The sequence below is a fragment of the Seriola lalandi genome, unplaced genomic scaffold (genome assembly GCF_002814215.2).
Source record: "Seriola lalandi dorsalis isolate HSWRI2012SDOR001 ecotype SW California unplaced genomic scaffold, Sedor1 jcf7180002054997, whole genome shotgun sequence".
NCBI lineage: Eukaryota > Metazoa > Chordata > Actinopteri > Carangiformes > Carangidae > Seriola > Seriola lalandi.
The window spans coordinates 745,079-765,941 of NW_019525546.1; the positions used below are offsets into that span (position 1 = coordinate 745,079).

Consider the following 20,863-nt stretch of genomic DNA (forward strand, 5'->3'; position numbering starts at 1 on the left):
ATGTTACTTTACACCGGCTACTCTTCCTCCCTCTGCTGCTCCCCACACACCGTGTTGATTCCCTCAATCCTCCCGTTTATCCACCTCTCTGCGCTAATGACTGTAACACTTGAGACATGGATTTCCTGTCAGGCCTTTCTAAGTGCTGCTTGAGACAAATGCACACACACACACACACACACAGACACAGCAGACGTAGCCACAGGCTACCTCAGGTCAAAAATGGGGAAGAGGACAAGAGGAACTTGAACAAAGAAAGAACAAGAAATGAAGATGAAAACAGGAGACAAAAGTGAGTGTGATAAAAAAAAAAAATGTAGTGGAGCCCAGGGGTAATGTTAAGCAGCTAGTGCAGAATCAGAGGAAGAATTAAAGGACAGCGAAACCCATGAAGAAAAAAAGGCATAAGAAAAAAAAAATATTGTTCTACTATTGTTCCAGTATGAAGATTAACAGGACATACTGTATTTCCTATTTGGTCAAGTTGGTTGCTGTTTGACTTAGGCTCCACTCAGTGGCCTATACTATGATTTTCTGGCCAGGAAAAGGTTTATGATGATCCCAAACTCCAGACTTCCGGGTGGTTGTACCTCATCATTATGATTAAGTATTATCAAGCTAATGTATTACAAAAGCTAAATTATAATTGTGTATTGTATGTGTCCATGTACAATGTGTGTGTCCTCTTACTGTGCTGTCCCATGAGCTGGTAGAGCTTGTTCAGTGTCTCTGTGTGTTCAGACGATGGGTGGTTTGGTGGGTGCTGCTCAGGACTGGGCCTGCACTGCTGGGAGTGAGGTGGTGGCGTCTTACTGCTGTAGCTGCACACAAAAGATGGCAGAATGGTGGGATAGTTCATCCCCCCATTCAGCCGCCCGAGCAAGGCCCCCATGCCATGGGTGACAGCAGTTGGGTTGCCGCCACCGCTGCCGTTACTGCCGTCACTGCCGTCACTGTTATTCCCATTTGTACTCCCTCTCCGGACAGGAAGCGACTTCATCTCGAGCTCCTCCCCTCCTCCACTGCCTCCCTCTCTGTCTATGTTCTCAGCGGTTCCCACACTGACGGTGTGCTGCCCCCCGTTGCTGAGGCGACAGTGCTGGTGCTGATGGTGCTGCAGAAGGTTGTGGATCGGCCTCAGCCACAATGCGCTATTCGGGCCCGAGGCTCCGCAGCCCCTGCTGGAACCGTGGCCGTGTCCATTACCCCCGCCGTTATTTCCTCCGCCACTGCCATTAGGATTCACCTTTTTACGCCGTTTACTGGTCACAGGACAAGAGACATGAACATGGACAGAGGAGGTTTTACTTCCAGGAGTGTGCTTTTAGGTGTTTGCATCTGAATGCATCTCTATGGATGTGGTTCTCAATGATTTTGGGGGCTGTGAGATGCACAATTACCAAAGCCCGCTAAATTAAATGCTCATAACAAAACACATTTTATTTGCCCCGTATGACCCATGAAGTGTTGCAAATAGACACAAGAGGACCAGCAAAGACTGAACTGCTGGGCAAAGCCATGATTAATTTAACCTGGGGAAAATGTGCGATTATAATTTCAATAAAGGGAAATCTCTCCTGATATTTTCAGAATAGTACAGAAAATCATCAAGCATGCGTGAAATGGGTCGAGTTGCTAATGTCCACAGCAGCAGGGGTAAGGACATAAAAGAAAAAGGGTGCTGCCGATTTCTGAGGGTAAAGTGGAAGTGGAACAAGCACAACATTTACTCCTGATGCTTTAGGTAATTTAAAGCTTTTCCTTTTACCATTGTAGCCTTTTGGAAATTTTTGACTTAATTGTATGTCACATATTTGGGTGGGTTTGAATGTCCAACCTGTGCCATCCGGAGTATATCCTCTGCAGCCTGCGCGTAAACTTGCGATAAAGGTGACTGATGTAGCGCAGCATCTCCTCGTAGCATGAGCCCGGTTCGCTGTAGCTGGCGAGCGTGGAGTCGTTGGACATGTAGCGTGCGCGCTGCTCCCTCATCAGGGCGTTCTCCCTTTGCTTTGTCTCAGAGAACTGGGTGGCGATGACCACGAGGCACAAGTTGATCATGAAGAAAGAGCCCACCTGGTTGGAGAGGTAAAGGACAGCTGAAGCGATAAAACCCAATTCAGCTTTGCGATGATGCATGAGCAGCTGTGTCTGTACTGTCATCCCACTGACCTACTCTGTATGAGTGTTGTTATAGCAGCAAGAAATCTCTCACCTTGCTGGTAAAACAGAAAATCAACACTGGCAACTTCATCAATTTATCAACTTATTTAAGGAACAACCCCCAATAAGACACTGTGTCAAAGACCAGCATTAAGATGCAGCCTCTTTGGCCAGATCCTGAGGTGATAAAACTTACTCAGAGAATATGAGTTTTAAATTATTCTCTGATAAAGTGGCCTTAACAGGAAGTTAGAAATATCTATGGAATCTACAGTATCATGAAATGTCTATCCAACATTTCATTACTGTGTTATTGAAAAAGCGACAGGAAATTAGACAAGCACTCTCTCCATCTTTCTAAAAAATCCTTTTTTCTGACATTGTCATTTATCTTCATTTGTGTCTCACTCACTTTCTATTTGAATCACTGTGCTTTTCTTTCATTCCTTCCTCCAGCCACTTTTCTCTCTCTTTCTCTTTTTCTTTCTCTCTCTGACCCCTTGTTCGCTTTACCCCAATTTCTTTTCCTCCCTTTCTGCCTCTGAATGCATAATAAGCACTTTTACATCAAACGACAGGCGGGCAGGGAGCTCATGCAGCATTGTAGAATACAGCCTAAGCTGGGATCTTTGTAAACCCACACAACAGCATGATAAGAGTGAAATTATACACGATAAGACGTCTACAAGGTCCGACAGAAGGGGAGTTCTGCTCCGAGCAGAATTTAGTGCTTAACTTTAGAAAGGTTATTCTGGGTTTTCTAAAGCAGAACTGAAACACAAATACACGAAAATAACAACGCGTTATCCATATGTATATTTGTTGAGCATTCAAAACACAATATTGCGAACGGTGCAGTGCTGTATAAAGAGAAGCAGGATTGAAGAAATGTGTATTTCAGGTAAAGCTGGGTTCAGAGATGTTCTGTTGCTAAATACTGTCCGGTTTTTTATCAAGTGGGTTATGATTTTAATTGTCTTTTTATATCTAGATGAGAGCTTGTATCACGGAGTGTTAAGAATAATGATATACAGCACATATCTTAATATTCTGAACCACTTTCCACTTGTAATTCATGAGTGAAACTAGAATCTACAATTGGCTGTTACTCCATCGAAAAGCCACATTGTTTTAGAAAACTACAACAAGCCAGGATTACACTGAAAAACTCAGCTGCACCGGGTTTGGGCTCATTAAATGCTGAAGTGGTTTTAGCTCGGGCCCGTTTCAAACAAGACCCATGTTAGTCCACACATTAGACAGATATTTTATGACTAAATGAAAAATTAAATTTTCATTTTCTACTGAATTCTTCTGCTATTTCGGGGCAACACACTGAAATATCAGAAAAGGTTAACTAAACAAAAAATAAATACAAGGTGGTACTTACAATAATGAGCAGTATAAAATATATAAAATTGTAGAAGGAGTGTGCATCCATGACATAGTACATGATATCTACCCATCCTTCTAGTGTGATGACCTGTCGGTAGAAGCAAAAAGACGGAGAGACAAAACATGTATGAACAGGAAAAGTAGAAAAAAAACACACATTTCATTGCTGTTTTTCCAAAAACGTAGGACAAACATAAGACACCCATGCATGCACTGAATTGCGCTCACAGAATATTTAAAGTACACGACAGTCAAATGGACTACATTTCCAATTCTGTTTTTAATGGCTGTTCCTCAGAAAGAAACTTGTGGTGCCCCCCCCCCCCCAGCCTCTTAAAAGTATGTGTGTGTATATGTGTGTGTGCACATATCTTTTTATGGTTGTGTGGACAAATTTTGGTCAGAAACCATCATTATGAGGACATGTGAGGACATCACATCCTCACAACTTCAAAGGGCTGTTTGATGTTTGAGACTTGGTGTTAAGGTCCATGTTAAAATTAAGTTCAGGTTACAGTTAGGTGTTTATTTGTGATGGTTATGGGTAAGGGGCTAGGGACTGCATTACATTGACATATGTCCTCACAACTGTAGAAAGACCAACGTGTGCTAGCATAGCACATTACAGCACAGGCTGCCAGAGCGTGCGCACACACACACACACACACACACCCACACCCACACACACACACACACACACACACAACTACAGCTTGAGTACATATATACACTGAACAAAAACACACCTGCCAACAGGGACATGCATGCATACCTGTGTATGGATAAAAGTCACACACACATGTACCATAAACAGACACATATGTATAATACGCAATACGCACACAAATACACCTGCAATTCCAGAGACAAGTAATCCGCTCTTTTCTGGAACACTACTTGCACCTGATTAATAAAAAGCGCCAAACATTCTCATTTATGAGCTAAAACATAACCAGTGTGCATCTTTTTATTCTATACGAAACAAAGGAAACGCATCACACAAACAAACACACCTGTACACACTCATCGCTCATGCATTGAACGGATCGAGAATTGCAATAAAAGTAAGTCTTCTTTATGAAAATGAAAGAAAAGACAATTCATTAAGAAGCATCAACTCTCGAGCAAATGTGACCATCTTGTAAGAGTCAGTGATATCTATGTGAAGGAAAAGAGGAGATTCTCAGTTGACACTAGTGATTTAAGAGAGGAGACAGGGGCGATAAACTGAACAAATCACTAGCTCACCCCCCAGGCTCACCCCCCATCCTCTGCTCCTGACCCGCCCTGAAGATCAGAGGAAGATACCAAAAGCATTCAGTCTTGTAATCCATGCTAATGACATGCATGTGGAGCAGAGAGCACGCTCTCAGGTGTCGTTGGTGAATGACTCATCCAACACATTGTTCTTGAACACTAATGGACCGTCTGCAGGAGCACGTGTGTGTCTGTGCGTGTACAGGGTCAGCAGTCATTAACCAGTAGGCTGATAGAAACATTGGCCTGATAACCCTCAGATGCCTTTGCTCTTGTAGTCATTCTTTATTGCTCCTCTCTACCTCTTCATGTGCCATTCCTTTCTCTTTCTCACTTTTTCTTCTCTTACGTTTTTATTATTCCGTTACTCTCAGCCTTGATTTTCTCTGTTAACTGTATGTGTCAGGACTGGACAGTCTACATCCTACCGTAAAACTGATTGTTATCACTTGCAGGACATAATGAATTCCAGTCCGGCAGTCAAGAAAAAAAAAGAGAAAAACCCAAACAAATAAACTAGCAAATGATGTGAATGCTCAAATGAATCAGAAACCTCAGGAAGCCAGTGAAGATGTTTCAATTTACCATTTTTGCTGGGTCTAAAACACAAACCCTGACCCTAAACAAACCTGTATACAGCTGGCTACATCTCTCCAAAGACCCAAACTGAAGATACCGCTAAGGTCAACAAAGGAATCAACAAGGGAAGCTGTCACAGTGTATTTTTGTGTATTGCCCAACCCTTGTTGGGAACCAATTAAGCCACAGGCTTGGTTGCGGTGGGTACCCAACATGACATGTTAACAGCTTGTACTCGGCAGCAGTCCCAGGGTAACCCTGAATTAACTCAATTTGGAGCCCAGGGCTGAAATGTTTTCAAAAGCCTGCATTGAAATGTATAATTCATGTTCTTTATATTTACAGATACTGAGGGAATAAAACTGTAGACTGGAATAACAAGCCGGGTACCTCATTTAACATCCAACATTCTTTCTATCTCTCCCCGTCTGTGTCTGCATCGCCGTCACTTTTCTTTTCCTATTCCATCTTTAACTCTTTCTATCCACGTTTCCATGTCAACAAATACTCAGAAAAAAATATCAAAATGCAATAACATTTCATGCAAAGATTTTTTAAAATTGTGAGCAATCTACACAAAACAAAAAAACAAAACAATGCCCTTTTAGAGGATAGATAAAGTATCTATCTATCTATCTATCTATCTATCTATCTATCTATCTATCTATCTATCTATTAAATACTCACCACTTGCTTGCAACATATTTAAATAGAAGCCTGCCAACTGTATCCCTCCTTTTCTATGCATGTTGATACTCTGACGGAACCAAATCATACAAACTTCTGATCTGAGGTTCAGTTTATCATGTTACACAACTACACCAGTGTGACAAATATATGCAACTTTTCCAGTTGTAATTTGCATCTACTTCTTTCACACCGGCAGCTGCAACAAATTAAAAAACAGATTCAAAAATGTGTAAATATATTAAAACAGAAATTAAAGGTTTGTGGCTGCACACTGCGAGTAAACAGCTGCCGTGAGACGTACACTCACACAGATCACAGATCACACACCTGGATGGAAAATGAATCTCATCCAAGACTCAACGTGATGTTTGCTAAACCATCTCAAGAGAAAAAGAAATAAGAGAAATCAAATCTTTAAAGCCTCTGACTGTGAGCTGAGCCCCCCCCACACACACACACACACACACAAACAAACACACACACACACACACACAAACACTCTTAAACTGAAAAGTTGTGAGTACCTAACAGGGATTAGTACGTTTGTTTGTGTGTGTGTGTGTGTGTGTGTGTGTGTGTGTGTGTGTGTGTGTATGTGTGTATTCAGTATTTGTGCTGTCTGAGGTAATTTGTAGGTAAGACTCTTTGAGAAAGTCATGTTGTGCAAGTCAAAGCCCATTACGCACAGAGACAGATCTATCAGTGGGTCCTGGACAGATCTATTAGAAGGGCTGGAATTCATATCACAACAGTGCAGACAGTGTTCGCACAAAGACTCTGAGAGGAAAAAGCCTTTCACGGTCTCCAAGGGAGCTGGAATCAGCAAGAGAGGGAAAAGAAAAATACATTTTCACAGCCAGCGTGTGGAGAAGAAGGGACTTTCAGGTCATGATACATGTCCTCTGATGGCTTAAGTAAGAAAGGATGACTTTGAAATTTCAAAACACCTGGGATATTCACTTGCTAACTAAAAAGTGGGGGAAAAAAAGTAGTCATGTTTTAGCTTCCACATCCAAACCTGCACTTTTTCCTTGCTTACCTGGAATATGGCTATCCAGGCGTAGCCAATGTTGTCAAAGTTGACAGCTCCCTTGTGAGGGTTGAGGTTCCCGGACTGACACACATTATAGTACTGGTTCCAGTTAACGCAGCCATTAACACTAGCCCCTCCCACCACAGGAGTTGATCCGATCAGAGCTGAACTCTGGTGGGGCGCGGCCAGTGAACACTCCACCCCGCCCTCGGTGTATGGCGGCACATTGTGGCAACGCAGCATCCCGTTCTCGCGAGGGGCCGAGCAGATGAACGGGCTGTCTTCACCTTCCTCCGACATATAGTAAGAGTTTATGGACAAGTTGTACATTCTGGATAGAGAAAGAATAATAACACATGTGTAAAACACAAAACTGTGGCATCACAATAAATTACTATAAGATGTTATTTACATACTGCTGATTTCCTTTTGTTCTAATTGTAGCCAAAGCTGCAGCTTTTTTATTTTGCAGGAGCTTGAGTAGTGGTTTATGTCTTTTATAATCCCTATAAACAAATCTCTAAAATCTAATCCTTTTTATTTAATCCTTTTTTTTTTTCTTTTTACATAAAAACTGTCTCTCCCTAGTTGATTCTCTTCATCAATAAATTTTACTTTATAGAGGGAAGTCCACAGTTGGGCTTAATCTCATTTTGGCCACTACATCCTCGTCCTATCCACTCCACCGCCAGTGAAAGTCAACAACCAAACCCTCCAACAATGAGTCTGCAATAGTGTTTACACTCGAGCCAAAAATGGAGGAATATCTTTTAAGTGAGTCAAATGTGGTTTTGTTCATGCTGCATACTTCCTATATTGTTCTTTCAGGATGCAGTTTAACAAGCATCACTTGATATGTAGGAGGTAGAATTAAAAAAAAAAAAAAAAAAAAAAAGGGAAACCATTACTTTGTCCCTTAATTCAGCTCAGAGAACAAGGCATCAAGCAGTATCCATGGTGACAGCTGTTTCCTATTTATGGTAGAGAGTGGTGAATTCGTCCCACAGTTTACCTGCTTATCTATATTCTCCCCCTTATAGTGGAGAGCCCTCCACCACAGTGAGTGCCTTTTTCTGCAGAGTGACATTTGCTCTTCAAGTGCAGGTGCAGAGGGACCAGTTTAGTAAAGGGTCTAACACTTTGCCGCTGCCTGCTGCTTTATTCCTATAGAGTTCCAGTCATTCCTGCTATATTTTTTTATTCCTGCAATCTCTTGATTTGTTGCCATAAATTTCACACCCAGACTCTCCAGTGTTTGTTTGTCTCCCTCCCGCCTACCTGTAGTGGACCTGAAGCCCTGATCTTTGTCAAAGTAAACTGCCTTTCATCCTACCTGCTGAATCTCTGACTGCTTTTGCACCTTGCCCATTTGAACTGGTGACATGTCTTAAGATGGCACATTACCAGTACAGAAAATAATGTTGTTATTCTCCAGACACTTGAAGGATTCTGGAGATGGATTTTGTTGAAAGATATAACGCAGAAGCAACAGCAACAGCAGGTCATCACACTGTAGCACAGTTAAAAAGGCATATAATGGGAAATATCTGAGACGCTGGCCACTGGAAAAAAAGAAAAAAAGTAACTCTTATTTGAATGTAACATATGTGATCAGATTCATGTAGAATATATTAGCTTCCTTGCAATTTCTTAAAACTAACTGGAGAAAGACCTAATGCATTCATGTGCGTTAGTTTTAATCAGACAGTCAGGATTCATAATGCATCCGAGGAGTTCTGTGAGAGAAAACACAGCAGCCCCGGCTATGAAATATTAAGATGCTGTTCTCTTTCTGTCTTTGTTTCTTTCTCTCTTACACACAGAAAGGATTCAGCCACATTAACTCTGGTACAATTTCTACCATTACATCAAAAAAAAAAGAATAGTTGAAAGATTTCTGAGTGATATTTCTGGCTTCCTGAGGTTTTGGTGCTTGAGGCAGTTTATTCTTTCTTCCTTATTTTTCTCTTGTATAATTTTACTCCCCATGGCTAAATTGATGACGGATCTTTTCTCTGTCTGTATTTGTGTTTGTTTGTCCATCTATGTGTTTGTCTTATGTGGGAGTGACTGTTTGTCTTTTACATTTTTCCTATTTCATCACTAGAAGAGATAAGATAGAGCTGTAGAGCATAGGTTTGTCTAATATTTTCACAAGTGCAGTGTGTGTGTGTGTGTGTGTGTGTGTGTGTGTGTGTGTGTGTGGGGGGGGCTTTCTCTCCAGCTCTCTTTAGGAGGTGTGAACACAGGATGTCCTCTCTGGGCAACAGGTCTGTCTGCGCCGAACCTTTCCCACTCTCTGCTATCTTATGTTGACAGAGTTTGTACCTTGTTAAGATTTTTCTCTCAGTTCTGGGTCAGTCTCAGTGGTCTGCCATTTTGTACGGTCTGGTCTGAGAGGGATAAGTTTGATATTTTATATTTGGGGATTTTATCGCTTCATTCCACAAAGTCTGAAATGTTTCCTTCGGTTTAGTAATTTCCCGCCGTGCTGATAAGTCCTAGGTTGTTATATTATTCTCTTCAATTATCCTGTGTGCTAATTTAATTTTTTTTTTTTTCTTCCAGGAACATGGGCCTTTTCCTGGAGTATTAATAATTCCGTTCAAGATGTTCAGGCTTTACTTTAAGACTTCTGCAAATCTGCAAAGAAAATGAATTTTATTTCTTGGTCTTGGAGTTTCAGAACTGGTGCCTAATCTACAGGTTCATTATCAAAGATATTAGCTCCTCATCTCACTCCACATCTGTATTTTTCTCTCCATATTCTGTCTTTAAGTGTGTGAGGCCATACAGCGGTTTACATACAGAGGACTCTGTTTGCACACAAGTTACAATTTCTGTACTTCAGCTACAGGGAACAGCTGACGGTTACTGCCTAAGACAACTCAGCACAGACTCCAACATGATGAAAGAGAGTGCAAAAGAAGGCAGCAGAGAGGAAGAAAAGAAGAAAGATATAAAGGAAAAGGGGTTAGAGTGGAGAAATAAAGATCATTGTTTGAATTAAATGAGCTGAGCGTGTTTGAAGATTTCATATGTGCACGCTGGAGGCACTGCTGGTCACCATGTGGATGTGGAGAACAGCATTTGCAATGCAGGGGTTGATGGTGGACTGTAGAAGGGGGGAAATAAAAATTTGATGGGAACAACTCACTCTCTTAATGGAGTTTGTATTTTTCAGTGATCTCTGTTTTCTCTCTACTCATGGAGAAAGAACTTGAATCTGATCCTGTTCTCAGTAAATTGCTTCTCCCCACAAATCTAATCTAGAATTGACTGAGGTCTTGAAGAGGCAACTTCCTGGGACCATTTGTGCTACTTCCAGCCCCCCCCCCTCCCAGAGGAAATGAGGAAATGCAAAAAAAGTGTATCACAAGACCGAATTCCTTACGCTCCAATATCCTCTCCCAGGAAGCAGCGGTTGCGCAGAAGTCCCGCCCACAGCTGGACTCCCACAATGCCGAAGATGAAAAAGACGAAGAAGCAGAGGAGGAGGACGTTTCCTAACATTGGCAGGGTGTCCAACAGCAGTGTCACCAAGATCCTCATACCTGCAAAGTGGGACACAAAGATGTCATAAGCAATTATCATTCTGGCGCATAGCACATGAGCGAGCATTTATGCACACGTTTAAAGTTCACATTCGTGATAGACGCCTGAATTCTGCATGTGCGGGGGCAGCAGCGAGGCTTTTTCTAACCCTCTGGTAACCGCACACCCCAATAACCTCTATTGATCTTGTGAGCTTGGAACCAACAACTTCATGCCCACAGCCAATATACTTACAATATACTGAAAGTGACAGTTTGACATTATTTCATCCCCTGGGATTTGAACTTGCAGCTTTCCCGTGGCTAGTATTATCTAACCACACGCGTTCAGCATCCATCTCCAGCTGTCAGATGTGCTCAGCGTCAGCAGAGTCAGGGATCCAGTCCCCGAGGTCTTCACAATGTGTTCTGTCCCCTTTCACGTCCACCACGGCCTTGTCACATTGACCACACTTACCAGTACAGTAACATTGTTCTATGACGGTGCCACAGTGTAACGCTAATCTTCAACAGAGGCAATGACGAGACTCTCCTCAAGTCTCCAACACTTAATCTCAAGAGTGTTTGTGCTGTGTCATTGCAATAGAAAACTTTGTCTGAATCCGTTATGATTTGACGGCGATCAATGAAAATATGGTTTATTTTATGGGAAAAATCCGCATTAAACTCAACCAGTGTTGTTGTTCATTTCTAAATATTATCAAAGTACATTTCCAGAAAGAAATCTCAATTATTTAAGCATGTTTTTAAACACAGAAGTGCATGATGTGAATATTCTTGATAGTCTCCTAGTTTGAATGAATAATAATTAAATAATTCATGTATAAATTAAAGAGCCCTGCACATTTAGCCAGATGTTGCGCTCACAATTAATAACTGTAGTCATTCATCTTGATGGAACATTGCAATCTGCTACTTTCTCCATGTTGTATGCACATTTTTGTCTAAATGTATTGTTAAGGGTTCCATGAAATAACAAGTGTAAATGTTGTGACTGGCAGTGTTATGGTTTACAATTATTGACTTGGAATCACAAAGACTTTGTGGAGAAAATAAAGTCAATACTGAAAACAGCATTATGAAGATCTGAAAGCCCCCTCTTGTTTAGAAAAGTGTCCTGATGTTAAAGTACTAACTGTTCCCTCTCAGAGGGAATGACTCATCAGTGTTTAGTGTGTGTCTTTTTTTTAATTTTTGTCTATCCATGTGTGATTCTTTGCACACCCATTAGATACAAAGATTTTGTCTAGGACAGTGGCACAGCATGAAATGTGTTAAGATGAGTTTTTGCTTTAATCTTCACAATGTCTACAGGAACGCAAAAGTCTACTCTGATCATTTATCAATCCATCGAGCCTCTCTTAATGACTGACTGTCCACAGTTCAGCTGCAGAGCAAGAGTCATGGCCTTGACGTGGAATGGAAACCAGAAAATAACAGCATCACTTCCGGTCACAGTTACACCATCGTCATAAAAATCAATGGAATGTCCAGTTAAAGTCATTGATCACCAATATAGATTTTCTTGTATTTTCTTGTGTTGTTAATATGACTTTTTATACACCATATATATATATATATATATATATCTGCCAACTCGCTATTCTCTTTAGCCATTCCCTGTTCCTCACTAAATATGTATTCTGTATTCTACAGACCTTAAACACATTCTAACTGTACAGTACATAAAACGAGAGGTGAGTACGTCTGTGCGCATGCTTGAGGGAGACAGCAGTACTCTAGAGACACACTATAGAGACGCGCTCACACATGCATACTGTACAGTTTGCGTGCAATTCAGCACATGGAAACATACATATGCAAACACTGAGTAAACATCACAAAGATGCCTTACTATCAAGGCATCTGCGTGCAGTGAAATCTGCTCAGCAAACACAAACATTTCACAGCAGTGACATCCCCTAAGCAGAATACTAATGATTTCTCCATACACCATTTTGGGTTGGTAGATGTTTTACAGCAAAGCTCTGAATTTCACTAACTGCAGCAATACGGAAGGGGTTAAAAAAAAGACAAAGATTTACAACTAGACTGGCATCACATTTGCTCCCAGGGTTACAGTGCACTCTGTTCAGGTAGGTTTGATTTAGACTCGATGAGAGTATTTGAAACAGAGAGGCTCGATCTATCCTGAAAGTCATTCCGCGGGAATCAGTGAAGTTTCCTTAGGCCAGAAGGTCTGAAAAAAAAAATCTACCTTCATACTGCCACGCAATAAACATTACATTTTTAGCCAGTGAGACGTGACTGGGGTTATGTTGTTGAAGAGAAATAAAGAGAGGACAGTCAAAATGTTGTTTATTTAATTGAGATGTTGTGGAAAGCAGCAGGATTAACAGTGAGGGCTTAAACTATGAATTCATAAGAACCTGTGATAAAATCAGAAAATAGCTTCTTAGATTGGAGATTAGAGTAATTGCATCTATCTCTCTGGCCAACAAACTTGTTGGCTGCAGCATAAAGATAAAGTAAATTATCAGGTCATCCACGGTAAAGCTGTCAGCCGGGTAAAGTAAAATACCTACCAGCTACTCGTGCCGTTAAAAAGAAATGTGACATCATATGTAGCGGGCTGTGTGTGTGTGTGTGCGTGTGTGTGTGTGTGTGTGTGTGTGTGTGTGTGCGCACGTGCTGCGAATGCGGTGTGCAAGTTAGTTGGCAGAGGGTTTGCAGAACCCCCTGCACGCAGCAGCTTTGTAAACATGAAATAACCCGAGAGTGCTGCTCGCTGTATCTAAGCTACAGCACAAAAACACATTTAACATCTGTCGAACACTAGATATTTCCCTTCCACTTAGGCAGAAAGACAAACAGACGGGACAGAGTGATGGTTTGAGACAGAGACGTTAAGTAAGGGAGAGAAAAACTTTAGCCTGGCTATTAGCACCATCAAACACTCCATCTCTGATAACTATACAGCTGAAAAAGAAAATCAAATGGAATGTAAAAGCGACACAAAGAGAGGAGAAACGGAGGAAGTAAGCCGGTGTTAAACATCCCTCAGGTCCCTCTGGTTGTGTATACCTGTGAGGATTGTGTGTGTGTGTGTATGTGTGTGTGTGTGTGGGGGGGGGGCTTTGGGGTATGTTTGTTTCTGTCTATGTCTACACTGACCTTGAGTTTCCAGCCCCAAGTAATACCTCTCATTGTCACCCTCATTGCAATTGTCTCCCTTTGTCTTGTCTCCATCTCCTTCCCTGTGTCAGAGCCTTCAGGGAGCAACTGAAAACTTGTTACAATAATATATGTTTTACTTCATCTTGTCCGTGGCTGTAAAGATTGTTTCTCAGGGCTGCTGTTAGCTTAGCAATACAGTTAAGGTCAATTTTTTATTTATTTTTTTGGTCCTCACAGAGGTAGAACAGCTGATGTGTGAGTGTCCCTGTGTGTGAGAGACTGTTTGTGATGATACCTTGAGAGAAACAGACAACCTGCCATGCTTTATGATTGTGTTTGGGTTATCTGCAGCGCCCAAGGCACACACACACACAGACACACAGACACACACACACACACACACACACACGCGCACACACACACACACACATTACAAACATATAACGTCATCCTCTATGCGGGAGAATCTCAGGTCAAAATGTGTCACATGCTAAAAACTGGTATATTCTGGGAAAGAGAGGTCATCATTCAAGTGCGCACACACTCACATTCACATGCCGTCTTTTAACTGCAGCCAGACAGCAGGCAGACGTCTACAACCCTGACAACATATACTTAGTCAATTCATTACAAATACTCCTTTGTGCCAAGAACACTCCCATGAGTTCTTCAATGTTGTAAGAATAGATCTTTTTCGATAAATTGTGTTTTATGAACAATAAAAGGAGTTGAACCACTTTCAGGTTGACATGAGACTAAAACAGAACAGTGCACAAGAAAGACAGAAAGATATGTTCACATCACATCTATAAGAGAGTAGAGTATTGAATAGAATGGTTACCGCTGCTGGCGGCCGGATTCTGACAAAACAGCTTGGCCGTTTGCCTAATGTACGCTGGTTAATAATCTGGTACAATGTTATGACACCATTGTCCAGTGATCCTCTTTAGCTGTAGATTCATGGCCACTTCTGTCACAGAGCTTTTAGGAAAATGACAAACTATGTGCGAATTCTCACTCAGCACTGGCACGGCGCAACCGCTGGAAGTGAGATTAAAGCAAACATCAAGTCCCGGATCATCGGTCAACTTACCGTTAAAGTGGTGAGAATACAGATCCCAAATTAAAACTTTACTTGTGCACGGTAAAACGCAAACGTCTGGACAATAGGCGGCTTGCGTAATTCTAAAAGTTAGAAAATTTGCAGAAACTCACAGTATCTTACATCAGAAGCACATAACTTTTGTGTAGAATACTGATAAAACAATAATAGAATATTTTATAGTTTATAGTTCAAATTAAAACACCTCTGACTAATCCCCTGCTACAACAGGACAGTAATTGGATATGAAAAACTGCTTGCTGTGCAGCGGATGAATATTCATAGTTGCTCATGAAAGACAGTTCAAAGTAAATGCAAAAACCTCTACTATCCTCCTGAGCTCACTGCAGTCGCATCTCTGGTGTTTATTAGTCACTAGCTGCTAATTAAGTGGTTAAAAAGTAAAACGATCAGGGGTCTGGCTCACAAGCCAAAGAGCAAATAATCTCAGATAAATAAAGCGAGTTTTCATGTGCTCGTCATCAATCAGGGAAGGCAGAGCCCTGGGCCATTCTCCAAAAAAAAAAAAAACTTTACTGCAAAACATGGACTTACTTGGAACTCTGTTGATGGCTCGCAGTGGCCTGAGCACTCGGACGGTACGGATGGCTGACAGACTGGCGTTATGGCCATCCAGAGAATACTCCAACACCCTGAAGACACCGTTTCAGTCAGAGAAAGGCAGGGAGAGAGAGAGAGCTTTAATCTATGTTCTGTAATTTATATCGACAAAACAGTACACACACACACACACACACACACACACACACACACACACAGATATGTACACAAAGGACCAACCACAAGAAAACCGAGGACAACAAATATACAATCATGCTTCTAATGGCAGCAACCCTCAGCGTTGGCAGCGTTTACTCCATCAGTCTCTGAATTGTTGGTTACTGATTGTTGTATTTCGAGGCTGCTCAGGTAAATGTTGTGTTGTATATCTCATTTCAGAGGGAGTAGGGGTTAACTGATTTTTTTCCTTCTGTCCTGTCCTCACCTAAACCCTTTTTTGTAGCTTTTCCAACTAAAGGCTTCTGTTTGTTTTTTCATCATGGAGGTAAAAGCTGTGCGAAAGACGCCGTTAAATACACAATTTACAATAAATGGTTCCACTGCAGTATTCTAGTCTGATGAGGCTTGATGTGGCTACGTGCAGGGGACATTACTTTGCCTTGCGTTGCTCGCTTAATTCCCAAGATGGGGGTGAAACAGAAACAGAAAACACAGTAAACCTATGTAAATTTAATGACAGGATCTTGTGAGGACAAACACAAAAACAGATACAGGTGTGTGTGCTTTCATGCTTGTCTGATTGTTTGCTTTAAACAGAGAAATGAAATGTTGTTTGATTCTACACAGACTGCTCTTTCTTCTAGCTGCAAATGACAGAGAAAATTGAGTAATTTGCAGGCGTGAGCCCACAAACCATTGTGGGATAACTAACCCTGCCATGACAATGACGAAGTCAAGCTGGTTCCACTTGTCGCCAAGGTAACAATTGGGGCCAAAAATTCCCAGGGCCACCATCTTGATGACCATTTCCACAGCAAAGAAAGCGAAGATACAGTCGTCCAATACCTGGTTACACACGATAAACAAGCAAACACACAGTTTAAATGAATGTTTAACACTGGCAACAATAAAAACAAGAGGACATTGACTTCTTGCCAAGAGGGAAAAGGTCACATCCTTGTTAAGTTTCCTCATCAATACAGTCACAATTTGAAAGAAACTGAGGAAGTGCAGGATGTCTGAATGAGAGTTCTTGTCTCCATTAGTTTCTTTCATCCCAGCAGGGAATAGCTCTGGCTTAGCGTGGTTATGGCTGTGTCTCAATTAATTAGACATCCACCACAGCAAAAAGAACGTCTGTATTTGAATATAATGAGCACATCTCAGTGTGCCAAGCATCAACATTACTCAACAGTAAGAGCATACTGAAACAAATGAGACAAGTGAGACAAGAAAAAGAAAATCAATTAAGTTCATTAACATTTATTTACCAATTGCTTTTCCAGATGCCTCACATCCACCTATAACTGAATGTAAAAGCAACCCCTGGTATAAAGGAAAGAATTTACTTACAATCAATTACCATATGATATTTGTGTACAAACTTGGCATGGCCAGGACACTTATGGCTGCACACTTACTCGGACACTTTCTAGAATATGGGAATTCGCCTTCAGGAACAGGGTTAATTGCAGTATGGAGCGTGTGGAGACACCCTGGCGAGGTGTTCAGGCCCCCCTGTTACACAGGTGAGAGCGTCACACTAACCTGTAGGATGCGGCACCACTCCGACTGGCAGGTGACGTCCTCACAGGGCTGGAACATCCCCAGCGTCACACAGTTGAGCAGGATCACCAGCATGGACACGTGCTCGAACCACGTGCAGGAGAAGGTTAAGGCCAAAACACATGGGATGTAATTTGCAATCGTCAACGATACAAGAAGGAGGGTTTAGTTACTTAACACAAGGGAAGAAAAAGAAAAAATAAGAAAAGCTTAATGTACACTGCATAGCTCTGCTTTTAAACTATCTTAATGCGGCATCATCAGTAAGGACGAGGACAGCATGTTTTTCTTCTCTAACACCACCTGTCCAGCGAGAAGCACAGGTGCATCCAGGGCAGGCATGACCAGGTGCAAGCCACGTGCAGGGGGCGGCACGGTCCAAACGGGCCTGTCGACGTGTTGCAGGCTGAGACGAACAACGATGCTTGCAGAGGGGGAACTGGCAGCGTCGGTCCGAGAGCTGACGCAGGGAACGCTTTCTTTCCTGTGATGCTGATCCTCACTTTAGCGTTGTGTCAGTGTTATCCACCTAAACGAGCTAAAGACTGCTCAGAGGAAGAAAAACATGAGCTCATGTGCACCACAGACCAAAGAAAGACAAAAAAAAAGATGTTTCTATACAACTAAACTTACGTTTCCTGCAAAACTTATTTGCTGTTGCAGTTTAGTTGCATGTAAGTGGCGCTGGATTTGACATGAGATGTTATAAAAACAAAACTAAGATCCACAATAAGAGCATGTGAGTAAACAAATGCCCCACCAACACACTGGAAGCGGATGTCAATAGGAGGTTTTGTGCGAGGCCTAATGCATCTAATGGGTCTAATAATGATCTAGTGAGCCTGGCTGCTAATCTGATTACAGGCCGTTTCACGATTTCACAAGTAAACATTTTAATGGATCCATGTCTACTGTATATCCTGTTGTAGTGCTCACTAATACTGATCAATGACAGAAGTAAATCCTTAAAAAAAAAAGGAGTTGTGAGTAATCTTTTAATCCTTGAACTTGTTTTGTCTGTTCTTTTATCCGTCTTTGGACCACCAGTGAGATTATCTTTGTTTTTTTTCATTTCTTTCTTTATTTCAGTTTCTTTTCTGTTCTGCTCATCCTTCCCTTGGATGGAGCGTTAACAGTGTGGCCTCATTGGTGCCTCGCTGCATTGGATAGATATTTGATTGTGAGTGTTTGTCTGTTTTGGAAATCTTTTAAGTGCAGCAACATGGATGTCCCCCTTAAAACTGCATCCTCATTTCCACGGACTAAATGAAAGATGAGAAATCTGAAAAGCCACCGTCAGAAAAAATCCCAGCATTCCCCTCACTGATGAGACGCTGTGCACAGCACAATAAACGGATACTCATCATGAGAACAAACATGCGGCCGCACTCTTGCTGATAACAAATTCATAAATCCATCACTGACGACATGTTGCAGCAGAATGCAAAACAATAAATCAAACCACGCTAGAGAAACACAAGTGAAGCAGTAAAATGTATGTGGACGGCACATCACAGGGCTTCTGCAGCTGAAGTCACTTCAGGAGAACGTCCCATCATCATAATGAGAAAAAATAATAAACATCAAGTAAATCAGTGAGTACAAAGAGAGGATGAGGGAGAGAGTGAGAGAGGCAAAATAGATTGGATGAAAGAAAATGACGAGGAGAACAAGAGCCCTAAATCACGTCTCCTCAACTAGAAAAAAAAAAAAGGCACTGATGCTGCTGTTTTTCTACTTTGGCTTTTGTCCCAGACACACATGACTACACACACACACATACACAGACACACACACACAGTATCACAGCAGTGATCTGGTGTGCACTCTGAGTTGTGATATTGACGTATTCCCAGGGCGAGTTACTGTTCTAATTAGAAAGAGAGTTAAAGCAGAAAACAAAAAAATCCCCGAAAAAGCGGTGACCACTGTCACCTACATTATTCACACCACAGAGATATACACACACACACTCACTAAAACACACACGCACATGCAGGCATACATTTATTATCTGCATATTATATTAAGTGACATTCACACACACACACACACACACACACACACACACACACACACACACACAATTGGACTTACTGCAGGAGTCTGTATCAGCGAAAAAGTCCGACCTAGAACTTTGTTTCCTCCAGTGGCCGTTAGAGTGAGAAGTGTCCTGCTGCAGCCACGGCTCACAGTCTCTCCACCATGAATTTTTCTTTTTTTTGAAATTATAATTTTTTAATAACCCTTTTCACAAATGGAAGACCATCGCAAATTTTAAGAGCATCTGCCCTTACGACAATTTCTGAAGAGAAGTCACAACATACTGTGTGTACACTAACGAGCCCTCTGAGGAAAACTTGCCTCCATTATGATCAGAGTTAACAGACACAAAACATATGTGCGATTTCATGCAGGCACAAAATGAAAATGCAGTTCAACATGTCACAGTTACTGATATCCAAATGCACTGAAGATACATACAGTGTTTTTCAGGGTGATGAGCACGTGCAGATGCAGCAAAAAGAGGTAATGGGTATGAATGTACACACCTTCTGGGTTTAACAGTAGATTTTCAAAAACGTATGGATCATATAAACTATTGACTGCTAATTTTAAGACATTTTCAGGACAAACAGCAAAAACCACTCCCAACTGAGTGATTTTAAAAACAAAAACGTAATTAAAAAAAAAAAATTGCCTCTGCTCTGCTCCCAACACATCATCTGTGAGCCGGCCCATTTGCAAGTCAAACAGAGGATTTCCTGAGCTCTGGCTACCACTACTCACCTGTGTCAGGCTGCTTCATTAACCAAACCTGACGAATGTGCAACACACTCTGACAAAATGCCAAACGTCTTTATTCTCTCTACAGACAAAGTATTTCGTCTCCTCGCTGCGAGGGGAGTTAGAGATACGGATCTACTGAAATACAATAGAAATCTAGATCAATTAAAGCATAACTGTTAATAGTGTTTTTAACTTATAAGAAACTATGTCTACTCAGGGCTGCAACACTTTTCTAAGCAGAAAACATCTATATCTACTACTTATCAACTTATCTCTTGCTTCTTCCTATCTGATGAGATGATATTGTGATATTGAGGGAACCTGTGTTTTTGTCTTTTATATTTCTGGAAAGAAAAAAAAAAAAAGATTTCTGCCAGCGAACCAAGCTCCCACTGCCATGGTCTCCATCATGGTATGCAGCAGCTGGATGTTCAAGTTAACGGAAGTACTGCTACTGTGCGAGGTGGGAAAAATGCAAACCCCTTGCTGCTTATTCTCTGGAGACACATTTTAAAAAAAAAGAGTGAGAGGGAGAAACAAACCAGGAGCATCTGAGTATGGAACATTTTAGAGGGTACAGTATGTAAAGCAACAGGCAACGTGTGGCAGGCAGGGTGAGATATGCGTGGTGTGCTGAAGGGACAGTCCAGTTCAGAGGCCACGTTCACACAGGGGACCTCTGAGCCATTAGAGCGGCTGCTTGTGTTTTATGTAGCCATGTCCACAAATGGGTTAGATATGTGTTTGTCCGTTACATCAGTGTAAAACGTGTACGGCGGTGTCCTCGCGGGGAGCAGCAATAAAACACTGTGTTAAGTTACAACGTGTTGTTGTGAGTATTAATACAAAGACAAA

At 41.6% G+C, this 20,863-nt stretch overlaps 1 protein-coding gene across 1 annotated transcript in view; it reads right to left on the bottom strand.

Annotated features, from left to right (window-relative positions):
• The window catches only part of cacna1ha (calcium channel, voltage-dependent, T type, alpha 1H subunit a), a 57,076-nt gene extending 39,768 nt beyond the window's left edge, over window positions 1–17,308 (bottom strand). Inside the window, exons 1-8 of the mRNA XM_087171401.1 lie at window positions 17,201–17,308; window positions 16,365–16,498; window positions 15,467–15,564; window positions 10,512–10,671; window positions 7,124–7,448; window positions 3,554–3,646; window positions 1,838–2,076; window positions 691–1,262 (exon numbers count right to left, since the gene is read on the bottom strand). Coding sequence (XP_087027527.1) covers window positions 691–1,262; window positions 1,838–2,076; window positions 3,554–3,646; window positions 7,124–7,448; window positions 10,512–10,671; window positions 15,467–15,564; window positions 16,365–16,498; window positions 17,201–17,293 — 1,714 coding nt within the window. The 5' untranslated portion in view covers window positions 17,294–17,308. The remainder of the gene's footprint in view (window positions 1–690; window positions 1,263–1,837; window positions 2,077–3,553; window positions 3,647–7,123; window positions 7,449–10,511; window positions 10,672–15,466; window positions 15,565–16,364; window positions 16,499–17,200) is intronic.
• Between the last annotated feature and the right edge of the window lie 3,555 nt (window positions 17,309–20,863).